Source organism: Pogona vitticeps, chromosome 4, assembly GCF_051106095.1.
Source record: "Pogona vitticeps strain Pit_001003342236 chromosome 4, PviZW2.1, whole genome shotgun sequence".
NCBI lineage: Eukaryota > Metazoa > Chordata > Lepidosauria > Squamata > Agamidae > Pogona > Pogona vitticeps.
Genome location: NC_135786.1, coordinates 227,453,740 through 227,476,497, shown reverse-complemented (window position 1 = coordinate 227,476,497; position 22,758 = coordinate 227,453,740). Strand labels below are relative to the sequence as shown.

The window sequence follows — 22,758 nt, the reverse complement described above, 5'->3', positions numbered from 1 at the left end:
CACAAAGGCTTTAGCGGTTTAACCCGCAGCGCCACGTCCCTTGAAATGTACCTTAATCCTATTTAAATTGTAGAACTGCTAGGTACTCTGTGGTTTAGGTATCTGGCTGTAGAGTGAGCGGTCAGAAATTCGATTCCCCACTGTGCCTCCTTCACAGGAGCTGAACTCAATGATCCACAGGGTCCCTTCCAGCTCTGCAGTTCTAAGATTATTATATAAATGAGAATATCCTACTTATGCTAATTTGTGGTCTTGGAGGGACAGAGATTTGTAAGTAGCATCACTATATCCACAGCCTGTTGTTGTATCTCCAACTGGTTCGCTCCAGAGAATCCTTGTTAGACTCAAATCAAGAACAAACATGATCCTTTGTTATGAAACCAGATTTATTAAACCTTTTGTACAGGAATTTTACACCTTCATCATGTCCACTGTCAAATATGTACATATTTACAAATGTCCAACATAGTGTTATCAGTTTTCCACCTACCAATATATACAGATTCATAGGCAGGTCTTTAAAAAAAAAAAATACTGTATCACAGATACAAATATATTAAAGCAATCATGAGAGCTTTTGTGCAATCAAGGTCAAAAAAAATAAAGTTTCACCTCTAATTCGTGATTGTATCAAGTTAGTATTGCCAGCCATAATTCACATTAAACGGCTCTTTGACGCATTGGGTTATTATGAGACACACGGCGGCCATTTTAAAAAAATAAAATAACCTCAAATGGCAAGACATCACAAGGGAAGTTGCGCAGCATGTGGGGCATATGAAGCACTCTCAAGAGTACAGCAGCGCCACCCTTTTGATAGAGATAAGCCTTAAAATGGCAGGATTCTTAAATAACAGAAGTGGTCCGAAATTTAAGACCAGGTTGAAACAGGTGTAAATGAATTGCATTGAATGAGCTTTCTCCTACAAGGAGTTCAGGGCCTTGAGGTCCCAGAAGGCTCCTTAGCATATCCGGCAGCTTAGCAGAAATACCCTTCCCAACGTTCTTTGCAACAGCAAGACCCTGCTATCTGAGGGCGATGGGGCACGCCCACCCTCCTGACCAAAATACTTTTTCAAATGGTATACAAGTGCTTTTTAGAAGAACTGGGGCTTTGATGGTTGTTGTGGGTTTTTCAGAGCCCAAAAAACCCACAACAACCATCAGATCCCGGCTGTGAAAGCCTTCGAGAATACAATAAACTGGGGCTTTCTTTGACACCCAAATTCAGCTTTGTGAGCAAGCCCACAAAATACTTGCCAGCAAGACCTGTTGCCGGCCTATCATACACCTACGTTGATCTGTGGCACATAAACGTATGATCAGAAAGGGGTGTGTGAGAGGAGGAATAGCCACTATCTTCCAATTACCAAGTGCTTCCTTCTGGTAGCCTAGATGAATTCTAAACTCAACAGAGGCAAGTGCTTATTTAATGAACAGCGTTGGGAGACTTTGCCTTATAGCAGTTCCAAAATCTCCTGGCCATGAGACATTGTAGGAGCCATTATTCAAGAAACTAATTTCTTTCCTTTCTCCCCACAACCCCTGCAATCTGGAGCAGTCCTATCCACGAGAAAGAAGTTCATTAGCACATCCAGAAAGCTTATGCTTAATTCAGATGTACAAAGTACCCGGTGTAAATTTGAAACAAGAGAGTTCAACCCAGCCCAGATAGATGTAGGAAAATATAAAAGGGGGGTGGGTGGGGAGAAAACGTCCAGCAGCAGATGACACTGGAACAGCCAAGAGGAACATGTAGGCATTGTTTTGTGATTTATCAAACGGGCTAGCTGTTGATGCAAAAAAAGGAAAACGCTGGCAACATTCTTTTGGCTTACACCTAAATAGGGCAGCGGGCATGCTGCTGAATCCTGTTTTCCCCAAACAAACAAAAAATACACTACCCTTTCTGAGGCTTTTCAAAAGAGTGATGTCAAGGACTTAAAAGCGCAAAACCCATACAAAGAAAGCCAACCCCATTTCAATGTATGTAACAAGATAGGGCTTATCTTTGCCTTTCCCGTTAAGCAGCCACACCCCGGGGCTGATGTGTTTTGGTATTCAGATACACAATGTGAATTTCCAAGAAATAGCACACCGCTCCATGAATGCAAGAGAGCTGGGCATGTCCAGGAAACAAGGTGGTTGGATCACTTGCCAGAGAGGAGCTATATCTAAAAGTCATACTTTGAAAACAGAGCTTGGGGGAAAATTTGAACAGCGATTCCTAGAATACCCCAGTCAGCAAGGTGGACGGCCACCCTCACCGAGGGAATCCTGGCAGCTATCATCCAAACAACTTAAACTTTTCCAAGCTCTGATCAAAAGGTAATGCTCAAAGGTTTAGGCAACGTTCTGCACCAAAGCAAGACAGGAGCTGTAAACCTGCACCTAGAGAGATTTGCTTCTAGCACCGAACAGACCATGCTCCTGCAATATGAATTAAGATGATTGGTCCACCTTGCCCAGCAGGTCTCCAGGGGGAGCAATGTGCTACCCAGGATAATTTGCACCAGGAATAGCAGGGACTGGCTCTACAACTTTCCATGCGCACACAGTGCCTCCTCCTCTTGTATCTCACTTAAGATGCAAGAAAAAGACACCATGATCAGTTCTAAGAATCCTGCGCCTGAAAATGCTTGACTTGAGCTGCAGAAGAGACAGAGAAGATTAAGCTATTGAGCACTGGGGGTCTGTCTTGTTAATTTCTACGCTGCAAATGTCGCATGCCCCACCTACCATTGGTAGAGCTCTGCCTGTCATTCTCCCCCTTCTTATATCACTCACAAGCAGATTCGGTAACCAAAGGCCAGCCCAGGGTCTTGTCACTTTTATGGTGTATGACAGAGACAGGAGAATTCAGCTGGCTCCTTTGAAGCTGGCTCTAACAGCATAAACTGGAGAGCACAACAAGACCACGCGGATCATAATGTACACAACACAGAGCCAAGAAACTCCAAGTTGTTTTGCTGAAGAAAAGGAAATCCATTTGGGTTGTAGTCCTCAGATTGCTTATTCCAGACCAGCTTTTCTGATCTACTGGAGTCCTCAAGTAGGCATCTTCTCTCCCCACCCCACCCCCTTTTTTAAAAAAAATTACAGTTCAGGTGTCACAGATTTAAAGAGAAACAGCCAGAGCCATTAGCTCCAGATAGCTGTCCTAGAGCGCTCCCCTGAAGTTTAAGGGGAAATTCCTTGGATTTAAGCAGCCTACAAACTGCAATGTGGAGGTGGGAGTAAGGGTTTGGCAATTCTCCTTGGAGATGGGAGAGACAGATGGGAATCTACTCATGAATTAACCGTGCTTATGATCACTGTCCCTGTCGTAAGCACTGCAGGATTCTGGAACGCTATGCATTCATAACACAGAAAATGAATACCAAACAGAAAAACTTAAAGAATGTGTGCAAGTGTGTAATCTCTTGTCCCAAGGCCAAAAAGTATCAGAGCTAGCAAAAGAAGGAGCTGATGTCGTCATCCTCTCCCAACTTCTCTGGAACCACCTGATCAAAAGCTCTTGTGTCTTGGTCGGCGTATCCACATTCCAAAACCGCATCAAACCAGGGATGGAGCAAAATTTCTGGAGCAGCTAGTCTTTCGGAGGGTTCTCGTCGGAGCAGGCTACGGATGAGGCACCGGGCTTTGGGAGAGACATGGTCGGGGATACAGAACTGTCCGCGTCGGATTTTAGAAAAGAGGGCCGTAGGGTTTGAGTCATGGAAAGGGTAGCGCCCGACAAGGAGAGTGTACAGCATGACGCCTAAGCTCCAAACGTCTGCTGACTTTCCAGAATAAGTCCCTGTGGTGTTTAGGATTTCTGGGCTGACGTAAGCTGGGCAGCCATGCTTGTCCGACAATGCATCATCCTCTCCTTTGATGATATGAGTATCTTCCAAGCTTTCTAGCCTCAGCTGTGTCCTGAGGAAGAGAAGAAGCCAACACATCAGTCACGTGGCCACACAAAGTCTCAGTTCAACAAAAATCATTTTCCGTGGCCAATCCCTCTCCCAAGTCACAGTAACACAAATGAAAGAACAGTCTGTAAGGAAATTGAAAACACTGGTCAAAGGTTTTTCTCTGCTGTTACAGAAGCTGCAGGATTCTGCTTCACTGGCAGAGCACATGCCTTGCATGCAGAAGACTGCAGGTTCAATCCCCACATTTTCAAGAGAGAGCAAGGAAAGAACCCTGTCTGAATCCCTGTCACAGTTGACAATACTCTGGTAGATGGACTCAGGGTCTGAAGAAATGCGGCATATGAGTAAAACTAATATAAGAGCATCACCAAAAGACATACAGGCCCAAATCCTCTTGACGAGTTAAGGCAGCGTAACACAAACAGTGCAAGTTTTGGAGGCAACCTGCCTCAAGCAATGAAATGACCACAGATATTATCTGTTGCATACAACACTGGGTGATTCTGTGTGCAACTGATAATGTCTAAGAGTGACTTCTCAACTAGGGCAAATTTGCCTCCAAGTGTTAGGCCACTTGTGTAGCGACACAAGAGGACTTGGGCCACAGATATGTGTAAAAACACCAAAGAGGACGGTGATCCCCTTACAAGCAGTAGTTGTAAAACTCTGGTCCTCCAGATGTTATAGATTTCAACTCACAGGAGCCAGCAGGACCAATGGTCATGGGTTTCAAGATTTAAAGTCTAAAACCTCTGCAAGGCCAAAGGTTGAGATCTACTGCCTTAAAAGATCAAAATATGTATCACAGCATAGAGCTTTTGTGTGGCTGAGGCCCGCTTAATCACTCGCCGACTATAGAGAAGTGACTTGCATTGTAAGTGAGACATCTCATACCACAGATGGAACTTTCGTTATCACCCACTGGATGACAAGTGAAGCACATGGACCTTTAATCAAGACAGCTCACGCACACCAAGATCAGAGTCATCAAGGAACAAGAGATCAAGTGATGTACCTGTGGCCACGGGTTGGCACGTTACCCCCCCCCCCCAAAAAAAAACATGCACTCTTCTCAAATCGATGAGACAGCACTGGGAAATGTTATCCATAAAGTAACCTTCTCGATCTCTGAACACACACAGCTTGGATCACAATCTCACAAATATATGGGAGGTTTCTTGAACACACTTTCCCTCCCCCCCCCCGCCCCCTGTCCGCCCTGGATCCCATTCACACATGCAGTGGACTGTCAGCCAACAAGCAGGCAGTACCCAAGCCCGCACGCAGGCAGACAAGAAGTGCCTCCCGAGACTTCAGAGAAAGCCCAATTCACAAGGCAGAGATCTTTGGATCGAGGCCAATTCTGTTCCAGTGACGTCAAGCCTTAACTGCTTCGTGGAGTGCAGCCAAAACCCACATCCCTTTTGTTCTTGGAACAGTGTTAACTCTAGTTAAGATACACATTCTTCCACAGATACACACATATACAAACTCTCCTTGGCGGTGGCATGCTTTTTATGCAAACATCCTATTCTGAGAGCTTTACGCTGCTGAGTTGTTATTGCTTTGGTTTGGAGTTGTCGTTGTTTCAAATGCTAGCCCGTTACAGGCTCCCTTGTCGCAGCCTGCTCTGCCTGACACCTTTCTCGCTCTGTCAGCTTGTGAAATGCATCGATTGCTCGCTGTCCTCAGGGCGACCTTCCTGTCCTAAAGCTAGAGCAGTCTCCCTCCCCGCCCCCTCCACCTTACCGCCACCATTTGCTCTGCAAATGGAAAATATGACTCAACCCTCCCCGCCCTCCGACTGGCTGGTGGGGCATCCGAACTGTGCGCTTCTGCTTGGAAGGCTAAGGACTGGTTAACCCTCTGGTTACCACATGCAATGCAACTGAGATCAGCCGTGTGTGCCATGCAAAGTTTCCAAAGGAGCGGCTGGGAGCTGCTATTTCAGCAGCTTATCAAAGGCAGCCAGATAATTACGTCCCTTGAAAGAAAGACAGTTATTGTTTTTAATAGGTCAGCCTGTCCCTTCTGCTATATTAGCCACAGAATGTGCTGGTGGGGAAGGGAAGAGAAGGAGCAGAAGAGGTCCCAATTATGTGACTCTGGGCTCCAGCTTTGCCTCTTTCTGACCCTGTGCAACTCATTTGCACATGCATGCCCATCGCTAGATTACTGAGCACCTGGGATCTTGGGAGCTGAATACTTGAACAGATCCTAAGAAAGCACAGAGTTGAGGGCACACTTGGTGGAAAAGGTGCTGTATGAAGTGTGTAGCCATTCCCGTCCCTGGAGCTAATCTGCAGTTCTCACCACTGTTAATTTCAGTGGGGGCTCACCTTGAACATCTTGCCTGTGGAAGAACAGAAGGTTTGTTTTTTAACCATACTGTACCATATATTTGAGAGAGAAGTGAGAGCTGGAGCATAAAGAAGGCTGACCGCTGAAGAATTGATGCTTTTGAATTGTGCTGCTGGAGGAGACTATTGAGGGTCCCCTGGACTGCAAGGAGAACAAACCTATCCATTCTGAAGAAAAAATCAACCCTGAGTGCTCACTGGAAGGACAGATCCTGAAGCTGAGGCACCAATACTTTGGCCATCTTATGAGAAGAGGAGACTCCCTGGAAAAGACTCTGATGTTGGGAAAGAGTGAAGGCAAGAGGAGAAGGGGATGACATAGGATGAGATGGTTGGACAGTGTCACTGAAGCGACCAATATGAATTTGACCCAACTCCGGGAGGCAGTGGAAGACAGGAGGGCCTGGCGTGCTCTGGTCCATGGGGTCACGAAGAGTCGGACACGACTTAACGACTAAAGAACAACAACCACCATATATTTGCACAAGAGATGGGCTCAGTCTGTGGTGTGCCCCACTGGCATACTCATTTTCCGGGGCAAATATCCCATGGCGTCAACTCAGCATCTCTGCCCATTACCTAAGCCCTCTGCTTCTCCCTAGTATTATGATTGTTTTTGGTCTTAAAGAAGGGAACCTGTCCTTATGTGACTGCATCGCCGTATCTATTCTCTTACACACCTTGTTAAGCCCGGCCTTTTCTTCTGCTTAGGGGGAAGCTAGGCGGTACAATTAACATGAGGGAAAAAACCCAGCTCCCTCCATAGAGGGAGAGCTCTAGAAGGAGTGCTCACTTTAAGAGGAAATATTCTAAAACAAAGTGGCCTCAGTCCACATTTGGCAAATCAGCCTCTTTCCTGTTTCATAATCAGTCAATTGTGAGATTGGGGCAGTTTTTGTTGGCATCTCTAATCTCTCAGACAGACAGGATGGAAAGAATTGTGTGTCTGGAGGGACAACTTTGTCAAAGGAGGAAATGTGCATTTGCCACTGTGCAATTTATTACATTAAAAGCAAAAATAAAAAAAATTAAAATAAACCTATTTTATGCACAAGCACATCTTGAAGTTTTTCCATCAGCAGTTCCATATCCTCAGTAAGTGAGACCTATTAGTGAGGAGCTGTACAAATTCATCATTTCTTAAGCCTTCGCACCTTCTTTTGTTGGGTGAGACCCACACAGCAACCAGCCAAGAATCTTGCTCTAAACTATTATTAGCCAAAACCTGATAGGGAGCCCACAACACAGAGCTGCCCTCTTCAGGCCCTCCTCAGTAATATGCCCCCCCCCCATCACTTCAATTAAGAAGCTTGCAATCAAGGTGGAAAAGATAAAAGCACACGGCATGGGCTATAGGTGGGATCTGAACCAGGACAGTCATGGGTGAGTGAAATACAATAAGGAGGTATTTGAACCAACTTGCCTTAGGAAAGAGGCCTCCTTCATCTCTACAAGGATGACCTAACTGCTGGACAGCTCAGTGGGTTTACGTCTCTGGCTGTGGAGCCAGAGGTTGGGAGTTCAATTCCCCCACTGTGCCTCCTTGACAGGAGCTGGACACAATAATCCATAAAGTCCCTTCTGGCTTTGCAATTCTAAGTCTGATTGACTGATTTGAAACTTCAGCATTCAATGGACTCTCCATTCTGCTTGAAGCCAATGTGCAGACCCACAAGTAGATCAGAGAATCAAGAATCTCAAGCAGAGAGGAAGTGGCTTGTGGGGCGCAACCCAGAACAATCAAGGCCACAAAGTCACATTTCCTATCTTATAATAAAACGAAACCACTGCAGGTTCAACATTACAGGGATGTATTTATTTATTTTAAACCCAACACACCAGAACTGAAGCTCAAGTCTGCATTGTATGTCCTCCTTATGATCAGCCAGTAACTGTGGCGTCACTTCAAAGTAATGCATGGATTGCAGCACTGGAGTGTGAAATTGTTTCTGCTGATGTCAAAAGCAGAACTCCCACAGAGCTGCATTTTCACACCTATTTGGTGCTGCCCACATGTGACCTAACTACAGTTATCTTCAAGGAGCGGGTTTTGCAAAATCTGACCTAACACTTTGCTATCTTCCTTCTCTGAGCCTCTAATTATACAGACAGACACAGACACACAAACTCAGTTTCTCTAATATTTCATGCCTCTCTCATCTTTAATTGTACATCCCTACTTCTGCTTGCACATGGACCTAGGCAAGCCACATCAATCCTATGGATGCCCAATCCAGGGAAAAGGCAACTTTCAAGTGCTGGCAGTGGGCCATTTCCCAACACTCTTGGATCTAACACAGGTCAGTCAGATACAATTAATTCTGCACACACAGAGATAAAAGCTCTTTGAAGGGCAATGCAGGACCAGTAACAGCCTTCAGGCTGAATACGACCCATATTAGAGTTACGGGTTGCTCCAAATGGCTACTCAAGGTTCCAAAGGAGTCAGCATTATATCAGACACAACTGAAAGCAACCTACCTAATCAAGCATAACTTGATATAATGTGGTTCTTTAAGGCTGGTTTTGGCTTCCTGGCCAATTGCAACCCATAAGTGACGAATGATAGGTGCATACACTTGTTTGCAAAGTTTTAATTGCAGGTCATAAACTCTTTAGGCTCTGTTCCATCACCATCCTGGCTGCATCCGATACACAGACTTTGCACTGGCTATTATATCTTCTTATCTCTCAACCTCCCATTGCCACACAATCATCACACAAAGCCTACTTCCAAATATAATTATTTCAATATGTGATACTTAAAAAGTACACTAAGCTTTTTGTTTATCCACCTAACATGTAACACCTATAATCTAAATGAGAATGAAACCATGCAGGACCAGTCAGGCCAGTGTTCCTGTAGCTCAGCTGGCTGATTTATTTATTTATTTAACTACCCAAAGGTCTCTGGGCGGCTTACAGCAATTTAAATACAGTAAAAAAGATAAAACAATTAAAATACAATTAAAATATATACTCTGAAAGTTGCCATCAGGACCCACAGTTGATATTATTTAAATTAAAAGCCTTCTGGAACAGGAAGTTTTTGACCTGGCACCGAAATGTAATGCGGTGCTTCCAACTCCCAACCCAGCCAGCCTATCCAGAAGGACACCATCGTTGATGGTGTCGAAAGCCGCTGAGAGGTCCAGGAGTACCTGCAAAGGTCATCGTACAGGGCGACCAAGGTAGTCTCCATACCAAAACCCGGCCTGAAACCCAATTGAAATGGATCCAGAAAATCCGTTTCATCCAGCAGCGCCTGGAGTTGCCCGGCCACAACCCGCTCCAACACCTTGCCCAAATAAGGGAGGTTCGCCAGTCGTATTGCCACAAAATAGGCCAGATAATGGGCTCTAAGTTGTGTTCAATCAGACTCCCAGTGGGATTTCCTCCACCTGCGCTCCAGCCATCTCCCCTCTCGCTTCATCGCCCGCAGTTCAGATGTATACCAAGGAGCTGTCTGGGCTCTGCGTGCAGGGAGAGTGCGCTTAGGCGCAATCGTGTCAACCGCCCAGGTCATCTCCCTGTTCCATAGGATGACCTGAGCTTCAAAAGGAGCGCCAACCATAACAGACAGATAATCCCCCAGAGCATTCAGGAATCCATCTGGATCCATTAGTCTCCAAGGGCGATCATCTTAATAGATCCCCCACCCTTGCAGAGGGGAGAAGAAGCTAATAGACTAAACTTGACCAGGAAGTGGTCTGACCATGACAATGGGGTCACAACCAGCCCCTCCACATCCAGACTACCATCTTCCAGTCCCGTTGAGAAAACCAGGTCCAAGGTATGGCCTTTCTCATGTGTCGGTCTGATGATACATTGAGACAGCCCCATGGTTGTCATGCTGGCCATGAAGTCCTGAGCCGCCCCAGTCAAGGGAGCTTCGGCGTGAATGTTGAGGTCCCCCAGCACCAACAGCCTGGGAGTCCTCAACACCAGGTCCGAGACTACCTCCGTCAGCTCAGGCAGGGAGACTGTTGGTACGCAGCAGGGTGGGCGGTACACCAACAGAATCCCTAACCTGTCTCGCGAGCCCAACACACAATACAGGCCCTCAAGACCTTCTCTCAAAGGGATAGGAAGCCTGGTCAAGGAGATAGAACTCCTATAGACTATAGCAACTCCCCCTCCCCGACCCTCCGAGCAACACTGGTGCTGGACCGAGTACCCAGGCGGACACAGCTAGGAGAGGGGAACACCACCCTCCTCTCCCACCCAGGTCTCAATAATGCACACCAGGTCAGCACCCTCATCCAGAATTACATCATGGATGAGGGCAGTCTTATTTTGTACTGACCTGGCATTCATCAACAGCACTGTGTGGCTCGAGGGTTTGCTGATATGGTCACCTGATACCATCTGGTTGAGGGTAGGACTAGAAGAGGGGATAGAGGTAAGGTATCTCTTCTCCTACGTGGGCATATTTTACCTCCACTGCCACTCCTTCCCCTACCCAGCACCACCTCAATGGCTGACCCCTCCAACGCCCTCCCCCCTTCCTGTTCCCTCAGATCCACTGTGGGTCTCTACATACGTAACCTGATGGCAACTGATAATCACAATAAAAACCCCTTCTAAAGTCCCTTCTTCCCTCCGAGCCAGGTGGCTGATGTTGAGGAGGGGGTGGGGCAGCCAGAGATGACCAGGATCTTCACCTCAATCATGTTGAAGCATTTTGGATTCCAGCCTCTGAGGCTCAGCAATTTCTGAGCGACTCCATTATAAATCAGAAGGTGATACTTCATTGCTAGTCCCAATGAGAGTAAACCCACGACTCCAGTTACATAACCACTCAGCTACTCTTCAGCAATTATTCTGTGGCTAGGCTCTAGCTGAGACTAGCTATAAGATACTGGCAGGGCATCTAACTCTCATTGCTATTTGGTTTCAAACTTCCATATCTGTTTGCAAATGTGTCAGCTGAAAACTGATTTCATACCGGACCTGTTTGTAAATGGGCATGAGAGGAAATATATCATCTGCAAGGACTCCATTAGATCTTATTCAATTACTGGCACACTCACTAGAAAACCATGATTTGGCATGGAATGCCCAGTTCATAGATTTGTGACAATGCAAAAGGAACACATCATCTTCACATATGATTGAATATGTTCTAAACCTATGCAGGATGGAATGGGCGAAAGCGATCGGCAAGTGTCTTAAAGATCCATCCACTAAGGCTGGAAGTCCATCTGGCTTTTTAATAGCTTCCACAATTTCCCGGGGGTGGGAAGCATAAATAAATAACAGAGATTAATGGAATTCTCTGCAGCCTCTGTGAGTTCCGAAGAGAAAAGCACAACTGAGTTGCTCTACCTGGGAGGGATGTGGGACACTGAGCAGGGTTTTAAAAAAGCAGTCTGCAGGGTAACATGGGCGTGTCTGTCTGCCTCTGCAGCTCAAGAAGTCCCACTCTGCCAAGTGCATTCTTGAATGGAGTAGCTCTCTGGATTCAAGCCAGAAGTGGAACAGATGTTTATATAACATAACTAATGTAGCAGAGAAGAGAGAAGCTGGGTTTTGAACCCGGAAATTTCCCACCTTTGGCCAGCCATTAAGATAGCATGCAACCCCACCTGTACCTTGAACCACATTCAGAGTGTAATTCTAGGAGGCTGTTTGTAAGGATTACTGTGACATATGCAAAGTTCAAATACGTCACTTGCTCTGGCATGTGCACAGGGCTACGAGAGATTGGGCAAGGCAGAGCATCTGCAGATAAACACACACATGCACACCAAAACACCGTGCAAACCTAATTCACACTGGAATGCAGGAAGCTGTCTTACACTGCATCAGACCATTAAACCATTTAGCCCAGTATCGTCAACTCTAATAGCACTGGCCTTCTATGTTTCAGGTAGGATTCTTTTTCAATATTCACTCAGTCTTCTGGCCATATAATGGCCAATTGGCACACCCAGCTTAGCTTCAAAAATCAGGTAATGCATGCAAGTTTATATTTTGCTACTAGCTATTTCTAAATCAGGAGTGAGCAACAATGGCCGTCCAGATATTTTTGGCCAAGAGTCGCATCAACTCTAGCCAGCCTAGTCGATGCTGGAGGTTGATTGGAAATACAATTCAAAAACATCTATCTGAAGGATGGTGTCTCCCCATATGAGCCTTTCCGGTCCTTAAAACCATCAGAGGCGACTATCTTACTTCTATCGCCACTGCAGGTATGTTTGGTGGGAACACGAGAGGGCCTTCTCTGTGGCTGCTCCTAGATCATGGGAAGCTCTCTTCAAAAGGTTAGGTTAGCCCTTCCTAATTATCATCCGTCTCCTAACAGATGAAGACCCATCTCTTCAGGAAGGTTCTTAACTGAGCCTTTACCTGAAATAAGTCTGTTTTAATTATTATTACAGTTAAACCGTATACTTGTTTAATGTATAATTTATTGTGTTTTTAATTTTATTTTTTTCACACTGAGCTGTGTCGAGTCCCCCTCAATGGGAGAAAGACAGCCTGTAAAGGCAAAGCAAAATGTGCTGCTTATATACTGTCCCCATAGTACTCTCTGGGCGGTTTACAATTTAATTACAAAGGGTATAATTGAGACAAATACTGACATTTAATACACAGTGCTGGTTCACAGCTTTCTCAGCAACAATCGGCTATGAGCCAGACCAGAAACGAGACAGAATGGATGGTCACTATTAATGGAACTTGGAATAGAGTATAGAGACAGGGGAAGGTTTTTTTGGACTACAAATCCCATAATTCTCCATTCTGGGTATTCTATCTGACAGACTCCCTCATACATACACGTAAATATGGCTTCCCTGGAGTAACAGTCTAGCTGGGAAGACTTTGAGGCTCAATGCTGACTTAGTTCCTGATCAGAAAGGATGCTCCCAGCTAGTGGGAGGGCAGCTTCCTTCCTGCACAGGAATCTAAGGTGGAACTAAACCCATGCTTAGCCCTGAAGTCTTCTCCACATGAGCCACATTTACATGCCTGGAGGGATGGGTCTGTCAGACAGAACACTCAAAAGAGAGAATTATGGGATTTGTAGTTTAAAAAATCCAAAAAAATCTCACGCACCCCATATTCCCTCGTCATATTTTTAATCCAAATGCAGATCTCCAGGGTTTCAGAGAGGTCTTCCAAAGGACCCTGAACAGAGAGCAACCACAAATTCCCACTCACCTTTCTTCATTAGAAAACACAAACTTCCTGAGTTTAAGATCCCCCAGTACAATAGCCGACTGGTGGCAATGAGCAACGGCCGAAACGATCTGCTTGAAGAGCCGGGCCGCCTCCTGTTCCGGCAGACGCTTGCAGCTCCTCACGTAGGAATGCATATCGCCAAAGTCCTTGTCAAAGAAGACGTAGGCCTTGGTCTCTCCCAGAATCACTTCTACAATCCCGGTGATGTTTCTGTGGGACGGCAGCTGGATGTAAGGCCGGATTTTGTCCTGGTAGTGTCTGAGAGGGAAGACCTGAAAACAGGACCAAGCAGAAGGAAAGAGGGGATCAGAATTAAGGTTTATATAGCTCACTCTCTCCTCTCTCTGTGGCTATTCATTAAACCCTGGATCTTGGAGACAGTGGCAAAATTATAGCGAACAACAAGTATTAAAGGGTCAAAGAGACAGATGTTTAAAAAGCTTCCAACTTACTGAATGACACCTACTGAAATAAATATTATTTCCTTCTATCCCATGGATTTGATTTCTATACAATGCGCCTCCAACTGGGGGCAATGGAACGTAACAATGGCTCCCAACCTTGGGACGCAAATGTTCTTGGACTGAAAACTCCCAGAAACCTTCACCACTAACGGTGCTAACCAGGATTTCTGACAGTTGTAGTCCAATAACATCTGGTTGGGAAGCATGGGTATACACAGCCACTAAAGGCGAAATATATATTGACAACAACTAGCTAAAACACATGGAAAGAACATCCACATAGAGGGGCAGTCTACCTAACATATTAGATACTCAGAACAAAAGGAAAGGCCTTCAATGCTCACGTTGTGATCAAAAGCTTCCAAACAACTACTTACAGAAACAGATGTTAGTCTAAGCAACAATAGCAGTCCCCGTGCACAATTTGGTTACACGTAGTAACCTTAGAACTGCAGGGCTGGAAGGGACCCTACAGACAAAAGCCCCTGTCAAGGGAGGCAGAGTAGAGAATTAATTCCCAAACTCTGGCTCTGCAACCAGATGCCTAAACCGCTGAGCTGTTTGTATTTAAGGCCAGTTCAAATGAATGAGCATCAATTCTAATTCATTTTTTCTTGATCTGCTTAAAATGTCTGCCGGGTTCTACATTCAAAACTATTTCAGCGAGAAGAGCTCCCGGTACATCCATAGGTAGCTAATGCTGTAGCAGCCTCCTCACTGCAGTGCCCTCTAAATGTGCTGAAGTACAGCTCCCATCACTCATCAGCAGTGATGATAACTGTAGTCCCGCCCTTGAGGTTCCCCAGAGAGAAAGCCATCTCTCCCTGACTGCTACAATAGCAAACACACAGACTCCCCATCCATGGTGCAGTTATTACCAAGGATTCTATGATTATGCACATCTCAAGGCGGATATGGCAGCGGAAAGAAGGGGAGAGTGAGGATGACGGGGAGGGGGGGAACTATTAAAAGACACTGAAGGATTTTCACCTTCCAGGTTGTCTGCAGTGATTCAGACAAAGGTAATGTTAAGTAAGCAAGCCAGCAGTGATTTCAGTTCCGCGCATGCCAAACCATTTAAGCAAGGAAAGAAGAGGATTAAAGACTCTCATGTTTTATTCACCAATGTTTCGCAAGAGTTACCAGTCATGTTCCCCCAATGACCTGCAAGGCTCAGCTAGGTTACTCACATCCTACAGCTGACTGGAAGCCACACCATTCATTTAACCCAGCAACACTCCCTACAGAGGAAAACACTCTGTATGTTACACTCATCCCCTCCTCTGTCTCACCGGCTCTGTTGGCAGTCTGTCTTCTTTAATGCCTCTCTTTAAAGCAACACTGCTCTGCAAACAGCAGCCTGTCCATGTCTCCCGGTCCTTTAGAAACTTCTCTAGCTCATTTTCAAGTGGGTACTCCTATTGGTCCCATGGCAGCCTCCAAAATTAAAGTCCTGCGACATCATACCCTCTAGGAAGTTTTCTTAATGTTTGTCCCTCCTTAGGGTAAGGGAAGATTAGTTGTCAGCAAACGAGAGGCTGCTTGAAAGCCTGAACTTAACTTCATAGCCCTGTCTCCCAAGGACCACAGTTGGAAAGTCTGACAGGGATTTGCTCTAAGCAGCCAGTAAACAAAGCAAAGGAATTACCAAACTGGACACACAACAAGCCAATCCTCTCATTATCAATCCTCTCATTATCAAGGGGCTGGCAAACTGGACTTCACAGGATGTTTGGGACTACCATGTCCATAATCCCCAGGAAGCCTTGCCAATGGCTGCAGGTTGGAGTATAGAAAACCTGGAGGACAGATTGCTGACCCATCAGAAACTAAACAAGTGTAACTGAAACACACAGATCCTGCACCCTAGCTCACTTTTCAGCTGCTCCTCTTGAAAATTTTTGAGCATGCCAGTCTGCTCTAGGAAAACAGCAGAGTCCTGTGACACCTTAAAGGCAAACAGATTTATTTTAGCCCGGCCTTTGGTGGATTACATTCCACTTCCACCAGGTCTACAGAATACAATTTTGAGTCTTCAAGTATCTGAGCACATTCTAGGAGAGGGAAACAAAGCAACAGTCCTTTTCAATGTACAGCTTTGCTCTGGTCCCACATCTCCTGCTATGCACACACATGACTGATGGCCAGGTATTGCATTCTATGCCTCTGATGAAGTGGACTCTAATGCACCAAACCACGGGCTATGCTAAATCTGCAAGTTTTGACGGTGGCACAAGACTCTTTGTTGCTTCCCCCCCCCCCCCCCCGGAAAGGAAAGGATCTGGGTAATTCAAAAGCTTCCACCGATTTTAAAGAACTGTATTTTGGTATGTTTTTTTCCCCCAGGGGCTTGCCCAATGATCCACGTTTCAGAAATATGTCAAGAGAAAGTCAGCAGGTGGCAGCAGTCCACCCCGGTCTTTTCCCACTCCTTGGGAGGCGAGGAGAAGAGGGAGGATGCGGGTGCGTGTGTGTGTGTGTGCTGAAGACCCCCTCATGGAAACCTCGGAAAGCTGCGGGAGTCGCAGCCAACGTTTGCGTGCTTTGCCTTTACTCTTCTGCCGAAGGGGAGCGCAAAGCAGTAGCAGCGGAGGAACGGGAACGTGTCACCCGGGAACGTCTCCAGAGGAATTTTCAAAGCAAACAGAAAAAAAAGGCAAAGCCCAGAAAATCCAACCCCCGTTTCTTCCAGGGGCTCCCCTTCTCCTGCGCCCGCCAAAGAAACACGACTTCCACCGAGGGCCTGCCATTTCTGCCCACTCAGCATCACCGCAACAACCTAATAAGACGCGCCGACCCACCACCCGGCGTGTTTCCTTCCCTGCTGTTTTCTAGCAACTAACCCGCTCGGCACGCAAGAGCCGCGATCCCAAACCGAAATAAGCTTCTTCCCTCGGAAGCCCGATCTTCCCACGTGTTTACGCGGAAGGAAGCCCCGATGGAGTTCAACGGGGCCTCCCCCCAAGTAAGCGCATGGAAGATTTTTTTTTTTTGCAGCCTCTTGCATTTAAGAATCAAAAAGTGGGGGAGCTTTCAGACGACACGGCGGCCAGAGTTCCTTTCCGACGAGCTCTTTTGCTTCCGAATCTCTCCCTCCTCCTCCTCCTCCAGCACCAATGCCCCCCCGCCCCGAAGGGCCCCGATCCATGCGCTAGTTAAGCCGCAGAGCGAGCGCGCACACCCCTGACGCTCAGGGCCATCCGATTCGGCTGCCGCTTTGAAATCCGGGACATTCCGGGTCGCCCGTTCCCACGCGCTTTTACACCAGGCAGTGGAAGTTCCTGGGAAGTTTGACGAAACGGAGCTTCCTTCACGAGCGTAAGCGGGGAGCGCTCTGCGGCGGTCCCTTGCTCTTCCGAGGCGCAATGCGGGCGCCGCCTGCAGTTCCAGCCTCGCCGGCTTACATGAGCCCGGGATCGCAGAGAGGCACCGGGCGCTCCCCCCCCCCTTCCCGTCCCGTCCCTCTCGGCGCTTACCTTGCAGCGCAGCTCCCGGCCGGTGTTGATGTCGAGCGCCCGGGACACGTTCTCCCGGTCGGGCAAAGGCAACAAGAGGTAGCCGGCGATGAGACTGGGGGCCGGGTCGGTGCCGGCGCCGGGGCTCGAGGCCGCCCCGCTCCCGACGGGGGCCGGCGGGACGGGCGCGCAAGGCGAGCCGGGCGCGCTGAGGCAGTCCTGGGGGGCCGCGGCCGCCGCGCACTCGACGGCCAGGCGGGCGCACTTGGCGGCGCTGGGCGCGTCCTCGGCCCCGGTAGCGGCGGCGGCGGGGCCGTCGTGCAGGAGGAGGCGCTTGGCGGGGGCGCTCCGGCAACGGGGGGCGGCGGCGGCGGCGCGGACCCCCAGCGGGTGCAGGAGGGCGGCGGGGCTGCGGGGCTCCAGCTGGCGGCTCATGGAGCTGGAGGGCGGGCGCAAGCGGCCGGGAGAGGGAGGCGCGACCTCAGGCTCTCCGAGCGCACCGGGGCGGAGGGCGGCTCGGCCACCGGCTTGGAAGGCTGCTTCCCTCCGGGCGCTTCCCTCGGCGGCGTGGCTCTCCGGCTTTAGAGGGCACCCCCAGCGCGGACGCGGACGGGTCGGGCAAGGCCGTCCAGGCTGCCGGGCATGCCCGCCTCCTCTCTCTCTTTCTGGCCGGCTCGCTCTCGGCGCCACAAGAGGACCCGCCGCGCCGCCGCCGCCGCCGCCTCCTCTCCGCGCGGGCGCAGCTCCCCGTCTGCCGGCGCTCCGGCCAAACTCCCGGGAGCTCAGCAAAGTTCTCCCGTGACGCAAAAGGGGAAGTGGGCGGGGCCCCGCCGAGCCCGCCCACCGCTCATTGGTAGCGCTGAGCTCATTCAGAAAGCGGCTGGGAGAATGCCGGGGAGGAGGGTTGCCCGGGGAGGCGGGACGCGCGAAGGTGGCGCCGCCACCGCCGCTGCTGCAGAAAGCGCTCCTTTGTCGCCGCGCCCGCAGCCCTGCGCAGCCGGCGCTTGGGGAGAGGGCCGCCTGGGGACTACAACTCCCAGAATCCACTGGCTGGGGATTCTGAGAGTGGTGGTCCAAAAGAAAAAGTTCTCCAAACCAAGGGCTGACTTACAATGTTATTTAAAATATTGTTATATTATATTACATTACATAGCCCAAACATTTTAGGCATATACCTTCACTTTATGTCTTTATTTGTATTTATATATCGATACTCACACGTTCTCTTTATATAGGCATATACATATAACGTTTTATGCATATAAAGTTACTTGGAACGAAATTGTAACGCTGCCAGGAAGGATTGAAGAATCTCAAGGCCTGCAAAATTTGGTTTTTCTGGGAGGTGGGAGAGGGGACATGCCTGTTCTGTTCAAATGGATGGGAATTACAAATGGATTTTTAAAAAGCGTTCACTGAACTGACGTGGCGGATGGGGTGGGGTGGGGGTGGGGTTGCAGGGCCAGTTTGCCCAGGATACATGCACAGTCCCAGGTTAAATCCCAGACTTCTTCAGTTTAAATTTTAAAAGATCTTATTTGGCTGTTTTTTTCTTTCTTTCTGTTCTGCATTTTGTGTAGGCCGTGTAAGGTGCCGTGTAAGGTGTGTCTTGTGTGCAGTGTGACATGTCCAGGATCTGCACACCTACTTACGATGTTCAGATCTCGGAGCCCAAATCCTACCAGGAAAAGGAAGACAGCATTGGACCAATCCAGTCCTACCCTTGCTGCGTTAGGCCAACCTCTATGAGAGGCAGATGACTCCTGCTCACAAAGGGAGCTATCTGTTTTAACATAAAGAAAGGGACCATGTGTTGGATGATGGGCAGTCCGTAATCTACTGCATAGGGGAAACCCATGTACAGTAGTTGATCCTAAACCTGGTAGGCCAAACGGCTTCAACAAGGTTGTATTAAACCTTCTTGGGAGACTAATTGAATTCAGATCCTGATGCTACAGCATCTGTTAAGGATATATTTATCTGCTATATATACTTGTTAACAGAGTCTGGTGCATCTCTGGAACAGGTTCGGCTTCTGTTCATGGGACAAAGCAAAATCACGGGCCTAACTTGACTGCAGCCAAATACCCATGACTTCTATGAGCCATGCATGAAATCAAACAAAAGATCTTGGGTAATTAGTAGTGAAATGCAGCAGCAGAATCAAGTGCTAAAGCGACAAGGGCAATGGAAGTGTTCACAGGTCTGAATTCTCTGCAAGGAGAAAATCCCCCTGAATATCAAAAAGAGATAGCATGTTGTGGGGAAAACGTCTCTTTGAACTGCTCCTTTTCTACATGCAGGGAGTTTACTCATGCAGAGAGATCCAACAGGAACCTCCAAACCTGCAGGTAAAAATGATCCCGTCCAGGCCACTAGATTTTGCAGATTGGGTTAAGGAGACTGTAAAAGAAGGGTGGGGAACATAGGACCAGATGCTGTTGGACTGCAGCCACCATCATCCTTCATTATTGGCTATGCTGATTAGGGCCGATGGAGGTCGAAGTCCAGCACCAATCTGGACGAGCACACACTTGATGCCTACTCCCGATCTAAAACAAACTAGGTACAATACTTCCATCATTACATCTGGCTTATGGCAGTCCTTTCCAGGATTTTCTAGGTAGACAGCACTCAGAAGTTGCTTAACGCTACCTTTTTCTTAGGGCACCGTGAGACTTTGCTGCTCACCTAAGGTCACATAGCTGGCTCTTCTCCTCGGAAGCACATCGAAGGTCCAAAACTCTGTCTCTGCAACCCGATGTCTAACTCACAAAACTATCCAGCTATCCACAAAGTACTTTTAGACTGCTTGAAATCCACAATGAAACTAGTAGCGCACCGCTCTCTTGATTCTATGTGGCTAACCTTTTGAAATGAATATTGCAGACACAGTGGACTTTGCAAAGGCTCGAACTTTTAAACCAGGCAACAAAAACAACAATAAAAAGAATGGCAAGCACAGCGCAACCTAAATGCTACCTAACTATGTCATAACCCTGGACTCCCCAGCACAACATGGTGCAAAAGCAGGCGTTGCTTACAGAATAAAACCATAGTCTTTTTACGCCAAAGAGAAGACATTCCTCTCTTTCAGAGCCCCCCTTTTTTTGCAAAAATTGCCAAAGCTTCAGAGATAGGTAGCTCTAAAGTTCTAAAATAAAATACGAAGACACACAGTGCCACCAGAAAGAATTTCCTTGCCTGATACACATGTACAGTGGTGCCTCGCTAGACAGTTACCTAGTTTTTTTGCTAGACATTGACTTTTTGCGATCGCTATAGCGATTCGCAAAACAGTGATTCCTATGGGGGAATTTCGCTGGACAATGTTTGGTCCCTGCTTTGCAAACCGATTTTCACTAGATGACGATTTTGACAGCTTCCTCCGCGCTCGCAAAACAGGTGTTTTCGGGACCTAAGCTTTGCAAGACAGCGATTTAAACAGCTGATCAGCAGTTCGCAAAGCGGCTTTCCTATGGCCGACCTTCGCTAGACAACGACGATTCTTCCCCATTGGAACCCATCAAACAGGTTTCAATGCATTCCAATGGGGAAATGCTTTTAGCTAGACAATGATTTCGTTAAACAGCGATTTCAGTGGAACGGATTATCATCGTCTAGCGAGGCACCACTGTATTGATATGTTATTGGCGCAACGAAGGTGCTAACGGGCCTTGTTCCAACTCCCCAGGGAATGGCTGATGATTTCTTTTCCAGGTCTGTCCCCCTCTGAACTGTAACTTTAGAAGCACAGCCCTTCTCCAGGATGGTCCCCTCACTATATGGAATAATCTGTAGGGCTACACGACTAAATAATAATCCTCGTGCACTGTCAAGTCATTTCTGAGTGACGGCAAATACTCATAAGTGGCTTATCATTCCCTTCTCTTGGGGGATACCTTAGGACTCTGCAGCTGGCCCAAGATCACACAGGCTGGTTATATGCACAGGCTGCACAGTGGGGAGATTTGAACCCCTGACCTGCAGCCAGATACCTAAGTCACTGAACTATCTTAGGTGTCACTATTACAGTCTTGCCAATACATGCCACATCAACTTTATAACTGCTGTTTTGCTCTCGCGTATCTGTGTTAATATTTGGAGGAAACAAATACAGCCTTCAAGAAGAAAAGCACCTCGCTCACTTGCAAACTGCAGAAATGACTCAGTGTGGTCACTTGGAGGCTACCGAGCGCAGGCTACCAAGAAAGAGGCCGTGGTGTTCAATTTTCATTACCAACTGAGCTGTAAACAAACCGATTTTTAAGTCCGCCCTAACTAACTAAAAATGGTCGTGGTCAGTAGGAGTCATCCATCCCATACAATTTCACCTGCAATCACTCCGTGCAAACAGGACAGGCGAGTCATCCTGCAATTGCTGTTGATTTGGTTTGCAGCTTGAATCATTATGAATCAAATCTTCTGAAAGCAAACCAGCGTCGCCAGCAGGAGAAAGGCAGTGAATGGCAGAATGTAAAGGCTTGAGATACTCCAGCCAGCTGCAGCCCTCTCAGTAAGAAAAACCCAACCCCCTGTGTTCTTATTCACACACAGACCTAGACACAGATCTTCTGCAACATGAGGCATGGCCAGCCAAGCATTCCTAGGGTGGATCAACTGATCAGCTGTAGGCTCAGTGAGCGCAACCACGATGGTGCAATCCCTTAGTACCATCTGGTGATTCTGGAGGCAGGGTTACTGCTTTGAGGTCACCATCTGCGGAAGCCGCGCTCCACCAATAAAGGTATTTGCAGAGATCTTACAAAGATACATTAACCGCAGGGCAGCGGCCTGCATGCCAGCAGCGACTTTCGGAGTATTTTAAGAAGCACATGAAACTCCTTGTGCTCGGTGGATGACTCACAGCGAATCAGTCCCATTAATGCAGCTCAACATAAAAGGCCTGCGTATGTTCAAGAGGGAGATCCCAGGGGTTCCATTTGATGCCTTCCTACATGACTTGAGGAAAGTGAGTCGTACCGTTTTTCAGCAGCTGACTCTCTTTGTCCTTCAAACCATGTCATTTAGGGTTGGGTGGGTGGTCTTCTCCTTCACTGTTCAGCAAATCTCTGTGTGTGTCTTTTAAGAGGAATGACACTGGAGCCTTAATCAGCCTCTCTCAGACAGCTATCCCAGGCCGCAAGCTGTTCTCCAGTACAAAAACACCTTGTTAGGTGCACACCGTAAGAAACTGGGGAGTGGCGAGTTCCAGATTTGCTGTCTCTCTTGACTCGCCTGTGTTCTATGAAGAGGATTTTTAATAAACCAGTGGCCAGAATCCTACTGGTATTTCTGTAAGGGTTGTGTAACTTGAAGCAGTTAATGGCAGCTCATGGATGAGGTGAGGGGGGAATGTTTTGGTTGCGTGACT

General features: G+C 47.6%; 1 protein-coding gene across 2 annotated transcripts; it reads right to left on the bottom strand.

The window, feature by feature from the left end:
* Positions 1 to 367: 367 nt before the first annotated feature.
* On the bottom strand, positions 368 to 18,299 carry TRIB1 (tribbles pseudokinase 1). 2 transcript variants are annotated; one of them, XM_072999319.2, is made up of 3 exons: positions 17,406 to 18,299; positions 13,445 to 13,737; positions 368 to 3,918 (listed from the first exon to the last, which is right to left on the bottom strand). In XM_072999319.2, exons 1-3 carry the CDS (start codon positions 17,817 to 17,819, stop codon positions 3,450 to 3,452), a joined length of 1,176 nt encoding a protein of 391 aa, XP_072855420.2. In that variant the 5' UTR covers positions 17,820 to 18,299; the 3' UTR covers positions 368 to 3,449. The 2 variants fall into 2 exon arrangements, with proteins under 2 accessions (XP_072855420.2, XP_072855421.1); XM_072999320.2 differs by lacking the exon at positions 17,406 to 18,299 and adding an exon at positions 15,222 to 15,316.
* Between the last annotated feature and the right edge of the window lie 4,459 nt (positions 18,300 to 22,758).